Raw genomic sequence first — 14,746 nt, 5'->3', positions numbered from 1 at the left:
TGCATTCATTACAGCCTCTTCGTCCAAGTTATCTATTTAAAAAGCATTCTCCTCCCTAATGGCTAATCTAGCTACTCAAGCACTTTTTGATAAACTATCCAGTATTTGAAACACTTTGGAAGAAAAAGATACATCCTAAGCATTATTATGATAATACAAATAATTAATATGTTGTTAATAATAAATAATAATTAATATGACTTGGAGTCAGGACAGTCATTTTCACAGGAGAAAATTCAGGCAGTCTGTTTTTACCTTATTAAATTAAAGGGTTGGTCTGGTCTATTTCTTTAGGGAAAGAATTGTAATTATGTCAACTATTCTGTTGGAAAGGTATTTTGGCCTCATCACTCTGCCAAGTGGAGCTATTCATATGGCCCCTACTGATCACAATTCGCTGTGTGATATCTATTTATCTCATGCCACAGCATCTCCAAATTTTCAGTAACATTATAGGTTTTGCATATAGTTTAACAATCTAATATTAAAAATTGTTGATGAGTAGCAGGTTAATCCATGTTGTGCAACTCCAGCTGGAACTAAACAAGTCAGAGGATAGATAAACTTCAAACAACACGCAGTTAAGCTTTATTCATATAGGCCACGTCACTATAACCAGATGTAACTTCCTGAGGACCCCAAAGAAAAAGCTTCTTTCCTAACAGTAGCAGGAGAACAGATAATAGTTGTAGACCAAACTATAATCTTACCATTGGTAGGTATCTGCAAGTCCTAATCTGTGGAATAAAGAAATAGGAGTTAGTAAATCAGCAGAGCAGATTCATATAAGCTGTGGGCTCTGCTAACAGTTTACTGCATGAAAGTACCCAGAATAAGAAGAGATGACATTACTAATTAATACAAAAAGAAGAAGAGAAGAAAGAAGCCTAATCAATAGCAGAAGTTTTTTAATTTTAAAAGTTTTTTAATTTTTGGGTGGGGTTAAACAGGTTTATAATGCTCTTCTTAAATGTACTGTTTATTTCTTAAAGGCATGGTACCAATCCTAATGCAGTAAGGCCCAATCCTGCAAAGACTTGCCTACACACTTCATCTAACACATATGAATAGTCCTACTGACTTCAACTTGGATAACCATGTGAATGAAGTTTAGCATATGTGCAAGTCTTTGTTGAATCGGAACCATAGTTTCTTTACACAATTGTATTATAAAATCCAACTCTCTCTTGGTCACCATCACTCTTCAGGGCTAACCATGAGATAAGGCCAATGAAAAAGTCTTTACTCAGAAGATCTAACCCTGAATTCTCCAAAGGAAGTGCTCCAGAGAGTAAAAAGATACCATTTTTACATAGTTGCTCAGAGCAGAACTGGACTTTAAGCCCATCAAAGACTAATTTTTCATTGATTTATGCAATTCTGTTGTAGAGCCTCTTATTTCTCTGCTTTTCAAATCAAACAGTTTTGGTCTTACTCTCTGCTGAAATGGAAGACCCCACCCTTTAAAGACTATCCGTGCCCTTCTTAGGTTTGTTACTGAAGATGGCTTCACTGTGCTTCATTAACTAGCCATGTGTCAGCTGAATAGGTGTCTGCTCTAAGTAGAAAACGCATTCGCCAAATGCAACCAATACTCCAACACGATTTCATCATTCTCCAAAAACACCTCCTGCATGTGTCTGGCCTAAAGGGGCAGGACTGAATTCAGTGAAGGGCTCACTGAAAACAGAGGGAGGATCTGAGTTTAACCCCATAAAGAGGATTTTCCCCCTGCAGAGTGACAGGATTGCAACCTGGATGCCAGCTTTGATAACTGGAGACTGTGCTGCTTCAGGCTGACTTCAAAGCACCCTGAAATCACACAGACTTCTACCAGCCAGGAAGTGGGGTGGGGTGCAGGCAAAGAGCACAGATCTGAGACAAACCAGCCTGGGTTCCACTACCCAATTAACTTATCAGCATCCCTTAGCACAGAACATTTTCTGACATGAAAGCATGGAGGCTGCATCTACACTAGCAAAGCGCATAGCTGTAATTTGCAACAGTGCAGTTCCTTAGGGCTGGATAACACTGATAAAGATATCCATGCCCTGTTTACTCTACAGCATCCACTGCTGGTGAATGATGGATACCATATTGGCGAGTGGGGGGCAAGGCCTCAGGAGAGAGGCCAGACACAATTACAGATCGTCCCTTTGGAGCCCTTGTGATAGCAAGAGATTCTCTCGAAGTAATATGCACCATTTTTCTGTAGTGAGCTGACACGAAGAGGTACATTGCCCTAGAATCAAGTCATTATTTGGGGATATAGTAATGTTTTGATTGCCCAATAAACAGCTGATTTACAGACCCTTCAAAGCCAATAAACATGACCATTTAAAGGAACATCTATTGTCTTTACATCTACTCTTCTCCTCAGCAAACTCCAGTGGCTTCTGACAGTGTTCTTTCGCTACTGCTAATAAATAAGCCATAGGGTTTCTCCATACCTCTCTAAGCGTGACTGTAGAAAATCCAGTCGCTCCTCCCTCAGGCTGCCACCACATAGCTCCCCAATTCCTGGTACCAGGAGGTCAACAGCCGCAACCTGATGGGAGAAGTATAAACCGAGTCATGCCATTTAGCTGTGCAGTCTAAGAGTAACACCAGTGCTGCAGGGAGGAGAAATTCATTCCTGTCTGTGAGGTATTGGGTCCTATGGAGCTGGAGCCTATGCAAGTATCTTGATAATGATCTAACTCACTGGCAACTAGGCATTCTAGCAACTGGCACAAGATAACAGATGGCACAGCTTATATGGTGTACAACAATTCAGGAATCTTAGGGCATGTCTACACTGGAGTGATGGTGTAATTTCCAGATCAAGACGACATACCCGCACTAATTCTGATTGAGCTAGTGAGCTAACAAATAAAAGGGTAACCATAACAACACAAGCAGCTACCCACCCTGAGTATGAGCCTGTCTGAAATCATGTAGTCAGGATGGCTACATTTCTACAAGTGCTAATTTGATCAAAGCTAGAGTGTGTATGTCTCCTCAAGCTGGATATTACACCTACTGTATCCAGTGAAAACATACTCCGGCTTGGTCATTGGAAGCAGGAGGAACTGTGACTGCCTCAGCTTAAAAACCCAGTTCTGTTAGCTAAAGACTGTAGCAGACTCATGAACTCCTGTGCTCCAGTTAGGGGGACAAAGAAGCACACTGAGGCCCTGTATATACTAACTCCTGCCATTGATGTAAACTCCGTGAGTTCAGCTATGCAAATAGCGTAGCTGAAGCTGACGTACTTACTGTGGCGTCTTGCGTGCAGGTAAGGTTGGTGGGGCTGCTCTCCTGTTGATGCCGGTTACTCTTCTCATCCTTATGGAGTACCGGCGTCAACAGGAGAGCGCTCGGAGATCCATTTATCACATCTAACCAGACACAATAAATCAACGGCCAGTGGATTAATCACTGCAGTGTAGATCCCTGGTGTAGCGCAGACAAGCCCCTGAAGAAACACGGAATACAACAGAGGATCTCACAGACCCTTTCTCAATGCTGTTCCCTCTTCCCCAGTGGGTAGGGATCTCCCATCCAGCCACTAAAACAGCAACTCAAGATTCCTTTGTTGAGTCTAGGATATCACTTATGTAAATATATACACACTCCATAAGAGCTCCTCCAGCTATGACTGTTTACAGCAGCAGCAAATGTTTTATTTCACTACCTCACACTTGCGGAATGCATTTTGCATAGAGATAGGGTCACTAAATACAGCAGCCAGCAAGGGTAAAAAAATACCAGATGGATATCAAAATCAAATCAAAGTAGGCCCCTTGGTTCTGAAATAAAAGGGTCTGCCTCAAAACAACAAACTGTGTGAACTGAAAGTGATCAAGTTATTTTGGTGTAAGTCAGAGTGCGGCCACACCCCAAGGTGTATAAAGAACCCCAGATCAAGCTGTGCGGAGGCAGGCTAATGCAGATATGCCCGAACTGTTGAAGGAACAGAGGAATCCCTCCAAACAGAGTGTCTGGAGTCTCACAGCACAGGGACCCATGAAGAAAGTAGAACCCTCCCCACCTGTTGGCAGGAGGATAAAATATCCACAGACTGAGATGGGCAGGAGGGAGAACAATGCCATGGAATTCTACTGGCACTCCCCTTAAGAAAGTGTGTTACCTTATTTTATGTTTGAACTTCCCTTAAAAAGAAACTGACTACAGCAAACCTAACTGGCTGCCTTCCAAAGACACAGATTTGCCAATCTTTTCTCCTGCTTTGGATCTCTCTAGAAAAGAAGGAAAGGGTCTGGATTGTGACTTAAGTGTTGCAATTGATTGACATACATTATCTCCTGCTTCTTGACTGGGGGCCAGAAGAATGATAATCTATTACCAAGAGGATATGAGAGGACAGGGCAAATAATCAAAAAGGATGAAGAGGCACATGGACTTACTGTGTGTTGAGGTCCATCCTCATTATCCCGCATATAGAAAGGTTTGAGTTCGTATGGGTAGTTTATCACAAACACAGGAACCTCGCCGCAGTGCTTCACCAGGTACTTCTCATGCTCAGTTTGAAGATCCCCGCCCCACTGGAAAGACAACAACACGGAGAGCAAGGGGAGTTGAACTCTGCAGTAGCACAGTGCATGCATTATAGGAGACACAAGATGACACTACACAGTGGAGAGGCACCATTTTCAAAGGCTGGATACTAGAAAGGGCTCCCTCCTCAAACAGGGTCTGTAGAATGTGGAATGATCCGTTTGGCAAACTGCACTCACCTACGTTTCATAGATTTTTAAGGCCAGACAGGACCACGTTGATTATCTAGTCCAATCTCCTACCCAACATCAGTCAGAGAATCCCAACCAGGAAGTCGTGCAGCTTGCTCAATAATTTGTGGTTGAACTAGAGCAGTTCTTTACACTTCCCCACCCAACAAACCAGGTCAATTTTTAGCTACCAACTAAAATGAATTTATACAGCCATGGCTTGGACCCAACCTTTTCCCTGACTCTTCTCCTCCATTCCCAGACATGGCCTGGTGCAAGCCACACCACCTCTGCAGCCGCCTGCTTAGGAAAACCCAATGCCGTCACAGAAGAGACCATCAAGTGTACCCACATCCACTGCAGTAGGAGTGAGAGCCATGATTTGTTGGAAGAAAACTGCTAGCGTGACAGAAAACTGTATCCGGATAGAGGATTTACAACCCTGAGCCCACTTTGATCTTGGGCAATATGGTCTAAAGATGAGCTCAGCCAGACTTATCCTCCAAGCAGTGGACCGAGGATTGTTAAGACTAATGACCAGGGCTCGACAAATTATACAATCTACTCGCCTGTGGCGGGTAGATTGTAACTCGGAAGAGCTGGGTTCCGGCGATCTGCGCATGCGCAGAATGATGTGCGCATGTGCAGACTGCCAGACAGCGCGGCTGGTGAGCGGGGCTCGCCGTGGTTCAGCGAGCCCTGCTAATGACTACGTATGCAGGATTATAAATAGGAGCTCAAATGACGACTTTGCCTGTTGTGCTACCTGTTAGAAGCAGGGATGAAGTATAAATTTAAGGAAAGTACATGCATAGTTCTAGCAAGACAGTAATTTGAAAACTGCTTTAATATTCTTTTAGAAGAACAATGGACTCCCTTTACTTATTTAGGCAATACAGTGCTTTGAATCAGTTTCACCTTTTAATTCTTAGTTAAACCCTTAGTACCACCTGAATGATTCCACTGGCCCGTGAGACTGTTGTTATGTGTTCCTGAAATACCCACAATGCACTATACAGGGGTAGCTCCTGCAAAGAGCTTACAATCTAATGGTACAGTGCCACACCTCTCCCTTCAGCCATTACCTAGCGTCACTATACACACTTCACTCTTGTAACAACTTGCCTCCTAAATTATTCACATTTCATCTTCCAAGCTGCACTGGAATATGGCTGGTTTGCGAGCATGCAATGACACAACATGACTGATAGGTAATGGGTGAAATAACTCTGTTGCAACATCACAAAGAAGTGAAGCCTCCCTGGGGTTTAGAAATGGAAAGCATTGTCTGGACTCAGCCCACAGAAACAGGAACAAGCCAGTGGCTCTCTCACAGCCAAGGTGCCACTTACCTTTGGCTGGTAAGTGAATGTCTGTGGTGCTTGCTTTAAAATTTCCACTGCTTCAGTATAGGAAATTCTGCAATAGAAAAAGCTAAGCATTAGAGATTGCAAATGAGAGGACCAAGATAATCTCCCGCTAAGCAGTGCATTAGAAATCTAAAGGAAAACTGAAGCCATGCCACCTCCGTGAGCAACGTTCCCTCTAATCTTTTCCATCCACATGCAATATATTTTCTATGTGCAGAATAAATTTTATGTGCACCACGGCATGTGTGAATGTGCACCACTTGCAGAAAAAAAACTCTAGCTGTGGGTGCTATGCTAATCAGCTGGGCAGCATTTGACTCTCTCCTGAACAGCCATGCAAGTGCATAGGTTATAGGGGACACTGGCTGTGAACTCAGATTTCTCAGGCAAAGCAGTTAGCTCTGTTAAGTACCTAGACTGTTACCTATCACCTTATTATCTTCCAGATGTTTGCAGATGGATTCCTTAATTACTTGCTCCATTATCTTCCCTGGCACAGAAGTTAAATTAACTGGTATGTAGTTTCCTGGGTTGTTCTTATTTCCCTTTTTATAGACGGGCACTATATTTGCCCTTTTCCAGTCTTCTGGAATCTCGCCCGACTTCCATGATTTTTCAGCGATGTTAGCTAAAGGCTCAGATACTTCCTCTATCTGCTCCTTGAGTATTCTAGGGTGCGTTTCATCAGGCCCATGTGACTTGAAGACATCTAACTTTTCTAAGTAATTGTTAACATGTTCTTTTCTATTTTAACTTCTAAACCTACCTGATTTCCACTAGCATTCGTTATGTTAGGCATCTTGTCACCATCAAACTACTTGATGAAAACTGAAACAAAGTCATTTCTTCTACCATTTCGAAGTTTCCTGTTATTGTTTCTCCCTCCCCACTGAGCAATGGGCCTACCACCCTGTCCTTGGTCTTCCTCTTGCTTCTAATACTTTTCTAGAATGTCTTCTTGTTACCCTTTATGTCTCTAGCTAGATCTAGCTTGTTTAGATATCATGTTCTACCTCAGAAGTGGCCAAATATTAGCTGGGAGTGAAGTGATTCTATTAACATTGGACATCGTATAGGTACTTGGGGGCTCTTCAGGATGAAAGGAACTCCCATCAGCCTAGCACCAACCATGTGCTCAGCACAGTACTCTACAAGAGAGATCATGCCACAGAGAGCTTTCATTATTAGAAGAGTTGCAATTGACAGTAAAATGCCAGACTTATTTTCCTCAATGTGTCCATGTCCCCAAAAAGGCAATTCTGGCACCAGATTCTCCACCACTGTAAATCAACAGAGCAACTGACAGAGCAAACGGGATAACAGAGCGGAGAATCTGTCCCAGTGTCTCCTTTGTAACCCACAACAATGTGACTGGAAAACAAAACCAAATGAAGGAAGCTATGTGATGGATTTTCCACATACCAGGCTGTAACAACATAAACAAGCCATTACTGGGAAAGCTAAAATAGCCTGGTAACAATCAAACCGCTGTGTATCACTGGTTAAACCCAGCTATAGACCAAGCTCCCTAAAGAACATAAGTAAGGATTCAATAAAACATTAAAGCTTTCTGAAACAGTCAGTGAAGAATATGCTGTTTTTACACACACACGTATCACAAGTTCTCTCTCTCACACACACACATATCACAAGTTATGCAAGTGATGCATCACACTGTGATCAAGCATGGATGGGGCAGGCTAGCTTAAGTGGAACACCTGGGAGAGTCCTGGGTGGGTGGCATGGTTTGGCAGAATGAATGGACACCCACCAGAAGTCAGGGGCTCACAGACAGTGGAGCAGAGAGGCTCAGATTATCTATAGTCAGTCAATAGCTATAGATCTAATACAGGACAGCAGGGATTGCCAGGAAAGGGGAGCTTGTCACAGTCTAAAGGGGCATGAAGACAGCCTATGAACAATTATTTATTTTGCAGTAGCACCCAGAGTGTGTTAGGCACTGCCCAGACATACACCATCAGGGAATCAGTTCCTATGCCAAAGTGTTTGCAGTCAAGAAGGCAAAAAACAAAGAGAAGGCGATATGATGCAGTACACCAGCAGAGGGGTCAAGGAGCCAGTAACTATTCCTGGGGCAAATAAAGACATTGTGCAGAATTCAAAGATAGTGGTATGACAAGGGGAAGGGGGTGAATAACTAAGGAGGAGCTCAAGCAACAGCAGCATGTCATATGTCAACAATCAAAAACAACAATACTTACATTCTGAATTTGTTCTTCAGCATCTGTTCTAACCTGCCCTTGGTTGAAACAAAAGACAAAAAATGTAAACCTACTCTTAACGGTTAATAAAAGAGAGCTCAGTTAAACTCAGGCCTACACGCTCTTAGGAGTGCTTGGAAGACATAGGAGGACTGCAGGTTTTTCTCTCATGTTTATTACCTTTTGGGCAGGAGATACATATTTATGAAAAAGCTCGACCTCTTGAGGACATTTGGAAAGCACAATGCTTGTTGCTGTCTTGAAAAGATCTTCTATAACCTAGCAGGAAGAACACAGAAGATCATACAAATTAAGACCACCTATACATATCTCCAAAGCTATACACGCAGGCCAAAAGTGTCTTTGTCCTTCTCTAGTGGCTGGACTATGTAAGAGCCTATCAGATTGTTAAATAGTAATAGAGATGTAGCCGTGTTACTCTAGTCTAGCTGAAACAAAAAACAGGACTATGTAGCACTTTAAAGACTAACAAGATGGTTTATTAGGTGATGAGCTGTCACGGGCCAGACCCACTTCCTCAGATCAAGTTGTGGAAGAAAATAGGCATGACCACATATACCAAAGGGATACAATAAAAAAAAAAGTGAACACATATAAAAAGGACAAATCAAATTTCAGAACAAAAGAGGGGGGGGGGAAGGTAAATGTCTGTGAGCTAATGATATTAGAGATGATAATTGGGGAAGCTATCTTTGTAATGGGTTAGATAATTAGCGTCTTTGTTAAGACCCCTGCGTAAAGTGTCAGATTTAAGCATGAATGACAGTTCAGAGGTTTCTCTTTCAAGTCTGGTGTTAAAATGTCTTTGAAGCAGTATGCAAGTAATCAAGTCGTTGAGACAATGCCCTTTGTGGTCGAAATGGCAGGAAACTGTTTTTTCTTTGTGATACTGTCTGATATCCATTTTGTGTGCATTGATTCTTTGGCGAAGTGTCTGAGATGTTTGTTCAATGTACATAGCAGACAGACACTGTCGGCACATGATTACATAAATTATATTTCTGGATGAGCAGGAATATGTGTTCTTGATCTTATAACTGAATTGGTTAGGTCCAATAATGGTGTCAGCAGAGTAAATCATTCAGGGCAACTAAAATGATTAGGGGTTTGGAAGGGCAACTAAAATGATTAGGGGTTTGGAACGGGTCTCATATGAGGAGAGGTTAAAGTGACTGGGACTTTTCAGTTTAGAAAAGAGGAGACTGAGGGGATATGATAGAGGTATATAAAATCATGAGTGGTGTGGAGAGGGCCGATAAAGAAAAGTTATTTATTAGTTCCCTAAATAGAAGAACTAGAGGACACCAAATGAAATTAATGGGTAGCAGGTTTAAAACTAATAAAAGAAAGTTCTTCTTCACACAGTGTGTAGTCAACCTGTGGAACTCCTTGCCAGAGGAGGCTGTGAAGGCTAGGACTATAATAGAGTTTAAAGAGAAGCTAGATAATTTCATGGAGGTTAGGTCCATAAAAGGCTATTAGCCAGGGGATAAAGTGGTGTCCTTGGCCTCTGTTTGTCAGAGGCTGGAGAGGGATGGCAGGAGACAAATCGCTTGATCATTGTCTTCGGTCCACCCTCTCTGGGGCACCTGGTGCTGGCCACTGTCGGTAGACAGGATACTGGGCTAGATGGACCTTTGGTCTAACCCAGTACGGCCGTTCTTATGTTCTTATGTAAATATGTGGACAAAGCTGGAAAGGGGTTTGTTGCAAGGAAAAGTTCCAGGGTTGATATTAGTGTGGTATGTCCTGTGGTTGTTGGTAAGAATCATCCTGAGGTTAGGTGATTGTCTGTAGGAGATTATGGGTTTGTCTCCCAGAGCCTCTCGGAGTGTAGTATCCTGTTCCAGTATAGGTTGTAGTTTATTGATAATGTGTTGGACAGGTTTAAGTTGGGGGCTGTAGGTGATAAGTGGTGTTCTATTGTTGATTTTCTTGGGTCTGTCTTGATATAGATGGTTTCTGATATTCGGCTGGCTCTTTCAATTTGTTTTTTTATTTCTCCAGGTGGGTAACTGAGGTTTATAAATACTTGGTAGAGATCCTGAAGTTTCTGGTCTCTGTCAGTGGGATTAGAGCAGATGCGGTTATATCGAAGGGCTTGGCTATAGACGATGGATCGTATGGTGTGTTCTGGATGGGAGCTGGAGGCATGAAGGTAACTGTATGAGTCAGTGGTTTTTTTTGTAGAGAGTGGTGTCTAATTTACCATTGGTGATTTGTACTGTGGTATACAGGAAATGAATCTCTCGTGTAGAATGGTCCAGGCTGAGACTGATGGTGGGGTGTAGGTTGTTAAAATCTCTGTGTCTTAACATATGTCTTAACGCTGGGGTCTTAACAAAGACACTAATTAGCTTACCCATTACAAAGATAGCTTCCCCAATTATCACCTCTAATATCATTAGCTTACAGCCATTTACCTCCCGCCTCCCCCCATTTCCCCTCTGTTCTGAAATCTGATTTGTCCTTTTTATATGTGTTCACTTTTTTTTGATCGTATCCCTTTGGTATATGTGGTCACGCCTATTTTCTTCCACAATTTGATCTGAGGAAGTGGGTCTGGCCCAGGAAAGCTCATCACCTAATAAACCATCTTGCTAGTCTTTAAAGTGCTACATAGTCCTGTTTTTTGTATCAGCTTGTTACTATTTCCAACTAAAGGGCTTAATCTTTTAGCTCAAGAGGCCAAGGTGTGGGCTTTGAGAATCACACGCTGCTGATGACCAGATACTCTTATACAAGTCAGTTATTTTCAACTAGCACATTTACCTGGTATTGCTCAGGTCCTTAAGGAGAAGCTCAGGGATGCAGGAATCAGGGTTGAAGGGTGAGGAGGGGCTCTGGGTGGGTGCGTGGGGGAAATGGGGGAACAGAGAGAGAATATACGTATGTGTGTCTGGACAAGGAGGCCACTTGCTCCTCCCTCCTCCCACCTCCTCAAGATTCACATCAAAGTTGCTTGCTCTTCCTGTCCCTGTCATGAAGCAAGAGCAAAGTGCACGACTCATCTGCCCCTTATGCTCTCCAGCCAGAGTGAGGAAAGCAGCAAACGGCACTTTCCCCTCGCCCCCTGAAGGCGAGCACAGGACCACAGATGCCCATCTGATGGACTGTATACGACTAGCAATCTCAGACTACAACCCAGACTTCAAGACACAGGCAGATATTGTTCAGTCACAGGTGTCACACTGAGACTTGGTTATTGGAAGAAAAATATATAATTATCAATACTTGATTTTAGATTTACAAAATGGCAGAGAACAAAATGTATAATTGTAAATGCTTCATTTGACATTTAAATAGCATGAATTAAAAACAGAGCATTTATTTCATAACTATAAACATGTGATTTTAATTTTATATATTGCATAATTTAAAAATAAACTGTTTAACAGAGTGGATAAGGGCTGGGGATAGCAAGTGATGGACAGGAGAATAGAGAGGGCAGGGCTTCAAAGAAGGGGCGTGGTGGGGCAGTAGATCTTTGCCTGTTCTGAGACTTAAAAAGTGATCTTGGGTGTAAAAAGGTTGGAGACCACTGCTTTAAGTTATGATAAGCAGAAGCTGTATACCAAATCTGGGGATCCTAGCTCTTATTGTTTAGAAGGTGTTCTTGAACAAACAGGCAGCAAGACAAACTCTCAAATATACAGTAAAGGAAAGATTCCTATTTAAAACATTTGAATGGCAACCCAGGTCAACAGCAAAGCAGAGCTGTCACTGCCTGTGTTTGTTGGTCTCCAGCTAGTGAGATTTGCCCTTTAAAGAACCCTTCTTTTTCAGGTTTGAAATAAGGCAGACCCATCTACCTCAGATGGTAGATTTCAGGATTCTGACCAAAAGAAGAAAGGAGAGTAGCAAAATATACACTCTGGACTTCAGAAAAGCAGACGTTGACTCCCTCAGAGAACTGATAGGCAGGATTTCCTGGGATGATTACATGAAGGGGAAAGGAGTCCAGGAGAGCTGGCAGTATTTTAAAGACGCCTTATTGATGCCACAGGAAGAAACCATCCCGATGCGCAGTAAGAAAAGCAAATATAGTAGACGACCAGATTGTATTACTGGGGAAATCCTTGGTGAGTTTAAACACAAAAAGGAAGCTTACAAGAAGTGGAAACTTGGACAGATGACTAGGGAGGACTATAAATATATTGCTCAAGAATGCAGGGGAGTTATCAGGAAGGTGAAAGTACAATTGGAATTGCAGCTAGCAAGGGATGTGAAGGGTAACAAGAAAGGCTTCTTCAGGCATGTCAGCAATCAGAGGGTAATCAGAGAGGGTGTGGGGCCCTTACTGGATGAGGGAGGTAACCTAGTGACAGATGATGTGGGAAAAGCTGTAGTACTCAATGCTTTCTTTGCCTCTATAAGGTCAGCTCCCAGACTAATGCACAGAGCAATTCACAGTGCAAGGGTGTGGGGAAGCAACCAGTTGAGTTGACTAGTCGCTTACATCCCTACTCCAACTAGACTTTATGTAGCTGGAGTTGTGCACCTTAACCTGCCCTTCCAGGCCTAGTGTAGACCTGGCCTGTCTCCTGGGCTGCAGCTCAGCTAAAGCTGGGCCGAGAGACAAGCACCTCCCTATAAAAGGAATGTTTTATAATGTTCTGAAGCATTCTCTCAGATCTGAAATAGTGACTGTACCCTTAGTAACAAAGTCCAGATAAGGTCTGACTGCTATTTACTCCAGGTGGCTAGTAGCCATTGGCTAGCCCTACAGTGACTGACTGAACATCTGAGGGGCAGCAATTATGCTCAGTCAGCAAAACCTTAGGAAACAGTCTCTTGAGATGCACACAGCCTTACTGCAGAACTGAGGTGTGTGCTCTATACACAGGTGTTTCATGGAGAATGAATACTTATCTCCAAAAATCTCTCTTCAAGGGCCTATCCAAAGTGGAGAAATGTCCTCCCAAAATCCTAACTGGATTTAAAACCAGTTGAGTGAAAGCAGTTTTAAAACTGGACTGGAATCACAGCACAGGCCAGTTTTTAGGTACACTGTCCAAATTCACCAATCAGAGGGGGTGTTTTTAACTTCTTCAAAAACTGCTTAAGTGTGGCTATGCATTATAAGACAGTTGTTGCATTCTTCCCAAGAGATATCTGTATTACCGCAGTGGGTAAATGGATTGCTACAGAGCTAAACTCTGCTCTCGGTACAATCCTACAAAAGTAAAGGCAATGCCTGGGTGTCAATAGCAGAATTTGTCCCCCAGTTTAGAAAGTGACTGCAGAGTCAAATGGCTGAAAGGCCCTTCCACATGTAAATGAAGACTGTAACCATTACTGATACACCTACACTGAGTAAATTAAAAGCCAGTATTCTTGCAGTTGAACTGACCAAGCAGCAACTGATTCAACAGCTGTCACAGCATTTTCTTTAATCTAACTAGAAAAATGTTTATGTAAATGAAATTAGAAAAAAATCACTGACAACTACTACAGACTAATTTCAAAAGAAGGAATTTTACATTCAGCTTCCTCTTTCTAGGAAATGAAAGTATTATCTTGTTTGCAAAATGAAAACATTATTTTGTTTAAGTAGCACTTTTTTGTTGTGGTGGTGGCTTTTTTTGTTCTTGTTGCACTGTGCTAAAGTAAGAATTAGGTTCCCACAGCATTCAATATAAACAACTTTCTTCTTGTGGGGGAAAAAAAGCAGGTAGTACAGGAAAAAACAAGCTGCAAAATACAGGCAGTCCCCGGGTTACATCAATCTGACTTACGTCTGATCCCTGGTTACACACGGGGGGGGGGGGGGCGCGCAGCTAGTGCGGGGTGCCTCCTCCACTGTCGCCGCCTCCGGCGGCACAGGGGGCGCTTCCCCCCAACAGACCAGGGAGACGCAGAGCAGCTTTTCTCGCCGTGGAGGACGCAGGTCTGCTGGGGGGAACAACACACCAGCCAAAAGGGGGCACCCCAGAGCGGAAAAATTAATTTCCTAGGGAACAGCAGGAGCAGCAGGCAGTGAGACTCATTGTGTTACAGTCCCCACCTTGGGAGCAACAGCTCTTTCCCTCTTCAGCACTAGAGCTGCAAGTATCTTGTTAGCATCACGTGAAATTAACAAGTCCCTTCCAGCCTGGCAGAGGTGAAGCTGAAAAATTACCCAGTGGGTGGGTGGGCAAGAATGGGGAGGAGCAGGACAGAAGGGAAGAGGGGATAAGCCCCAACCCCACACCCTGGCTGGAGCGGAGCAGGGTAAGCCCCGAGGGGATGGGTCTGGTTGCAAAGTGGGTGAGTGGACAATGAGTGGCTAAACTCCTGTTCCCAACACAGAATTTTTCTTTAAAATTAATCCTGTGGATAAATTCACACACACACTTCACGGGAAGGGATTTCCATTTTCTGCTCAGCAGAATACAACAACAGCTTTGATTGTATCAATATT

At 43.0% G+C, this 14,746-nt stretch overlaps 1 protein-coding gene across 3 annotated transcripts in view; it reads right to left on the bottom strand.

Annotated features, from left to right (window-relative positions):
- Positions 1 to 14,746, bottom strand: part of NARS2 (asparaginyl-tRNA synthetase 2, mitochondrial) — a 75,541-nt gene that overhangs the window by 16,540 nt on the left and 44,255 nt on the right. For 2 of the 3 annotated variants that reach the window (XM_075919475.2, XM_006131905.4), the window contains exons 8-13: positions 8,503 to 8,601; positions 8,323 to 8,360; positions 6,083 to 6,149; positions 4,410 to 4,547; positions 2,451 to 2,548; positions 711 to 737 (exon numbers count right to left, since the gene is read on the bottom strand). In XM_075919475.2, coding sequence (XP_075775590.2) covers positions 711 to 737; positions 2,451 to 2,548; positions 4,410 to 4,547; positions 6,083 to 6,149; positions 8,323 to 8,360; positions 8,503 to 8,601 — 467 coding nt within the window. The remainder of the gene's footprint in view (positions 1 to 710; positions 738 to 2,450; positions 2,549 to 4,409; positions 4,548 to 6,082; positions 6,150 to 8,322; positions 8,361 to 8,502; positions 8,602 to 14,746) is intronic. The other variant, XM_075919476.2, reaches the window with a different exon arrangement.

The sequence above is a fragment of the Pelodiscus sinensis genome, chromosome 1 (genome assembly GCF_052426305.1).
Source record: "Pelodiscus sinensis isolate ZL-2025 chromosome 1, ASM5242630v1, whole genome shotgun sequence".
NCBI lineage: Eukaryota > Metazoa > Chordata > Testudines > Trionychidae > Pelodiscus > Pelodiscus sinensis.
Note: the sequence above shows the minus strand (reverse complement) of the source record. Positions and strands in the feature narration are given on the sequence as shown.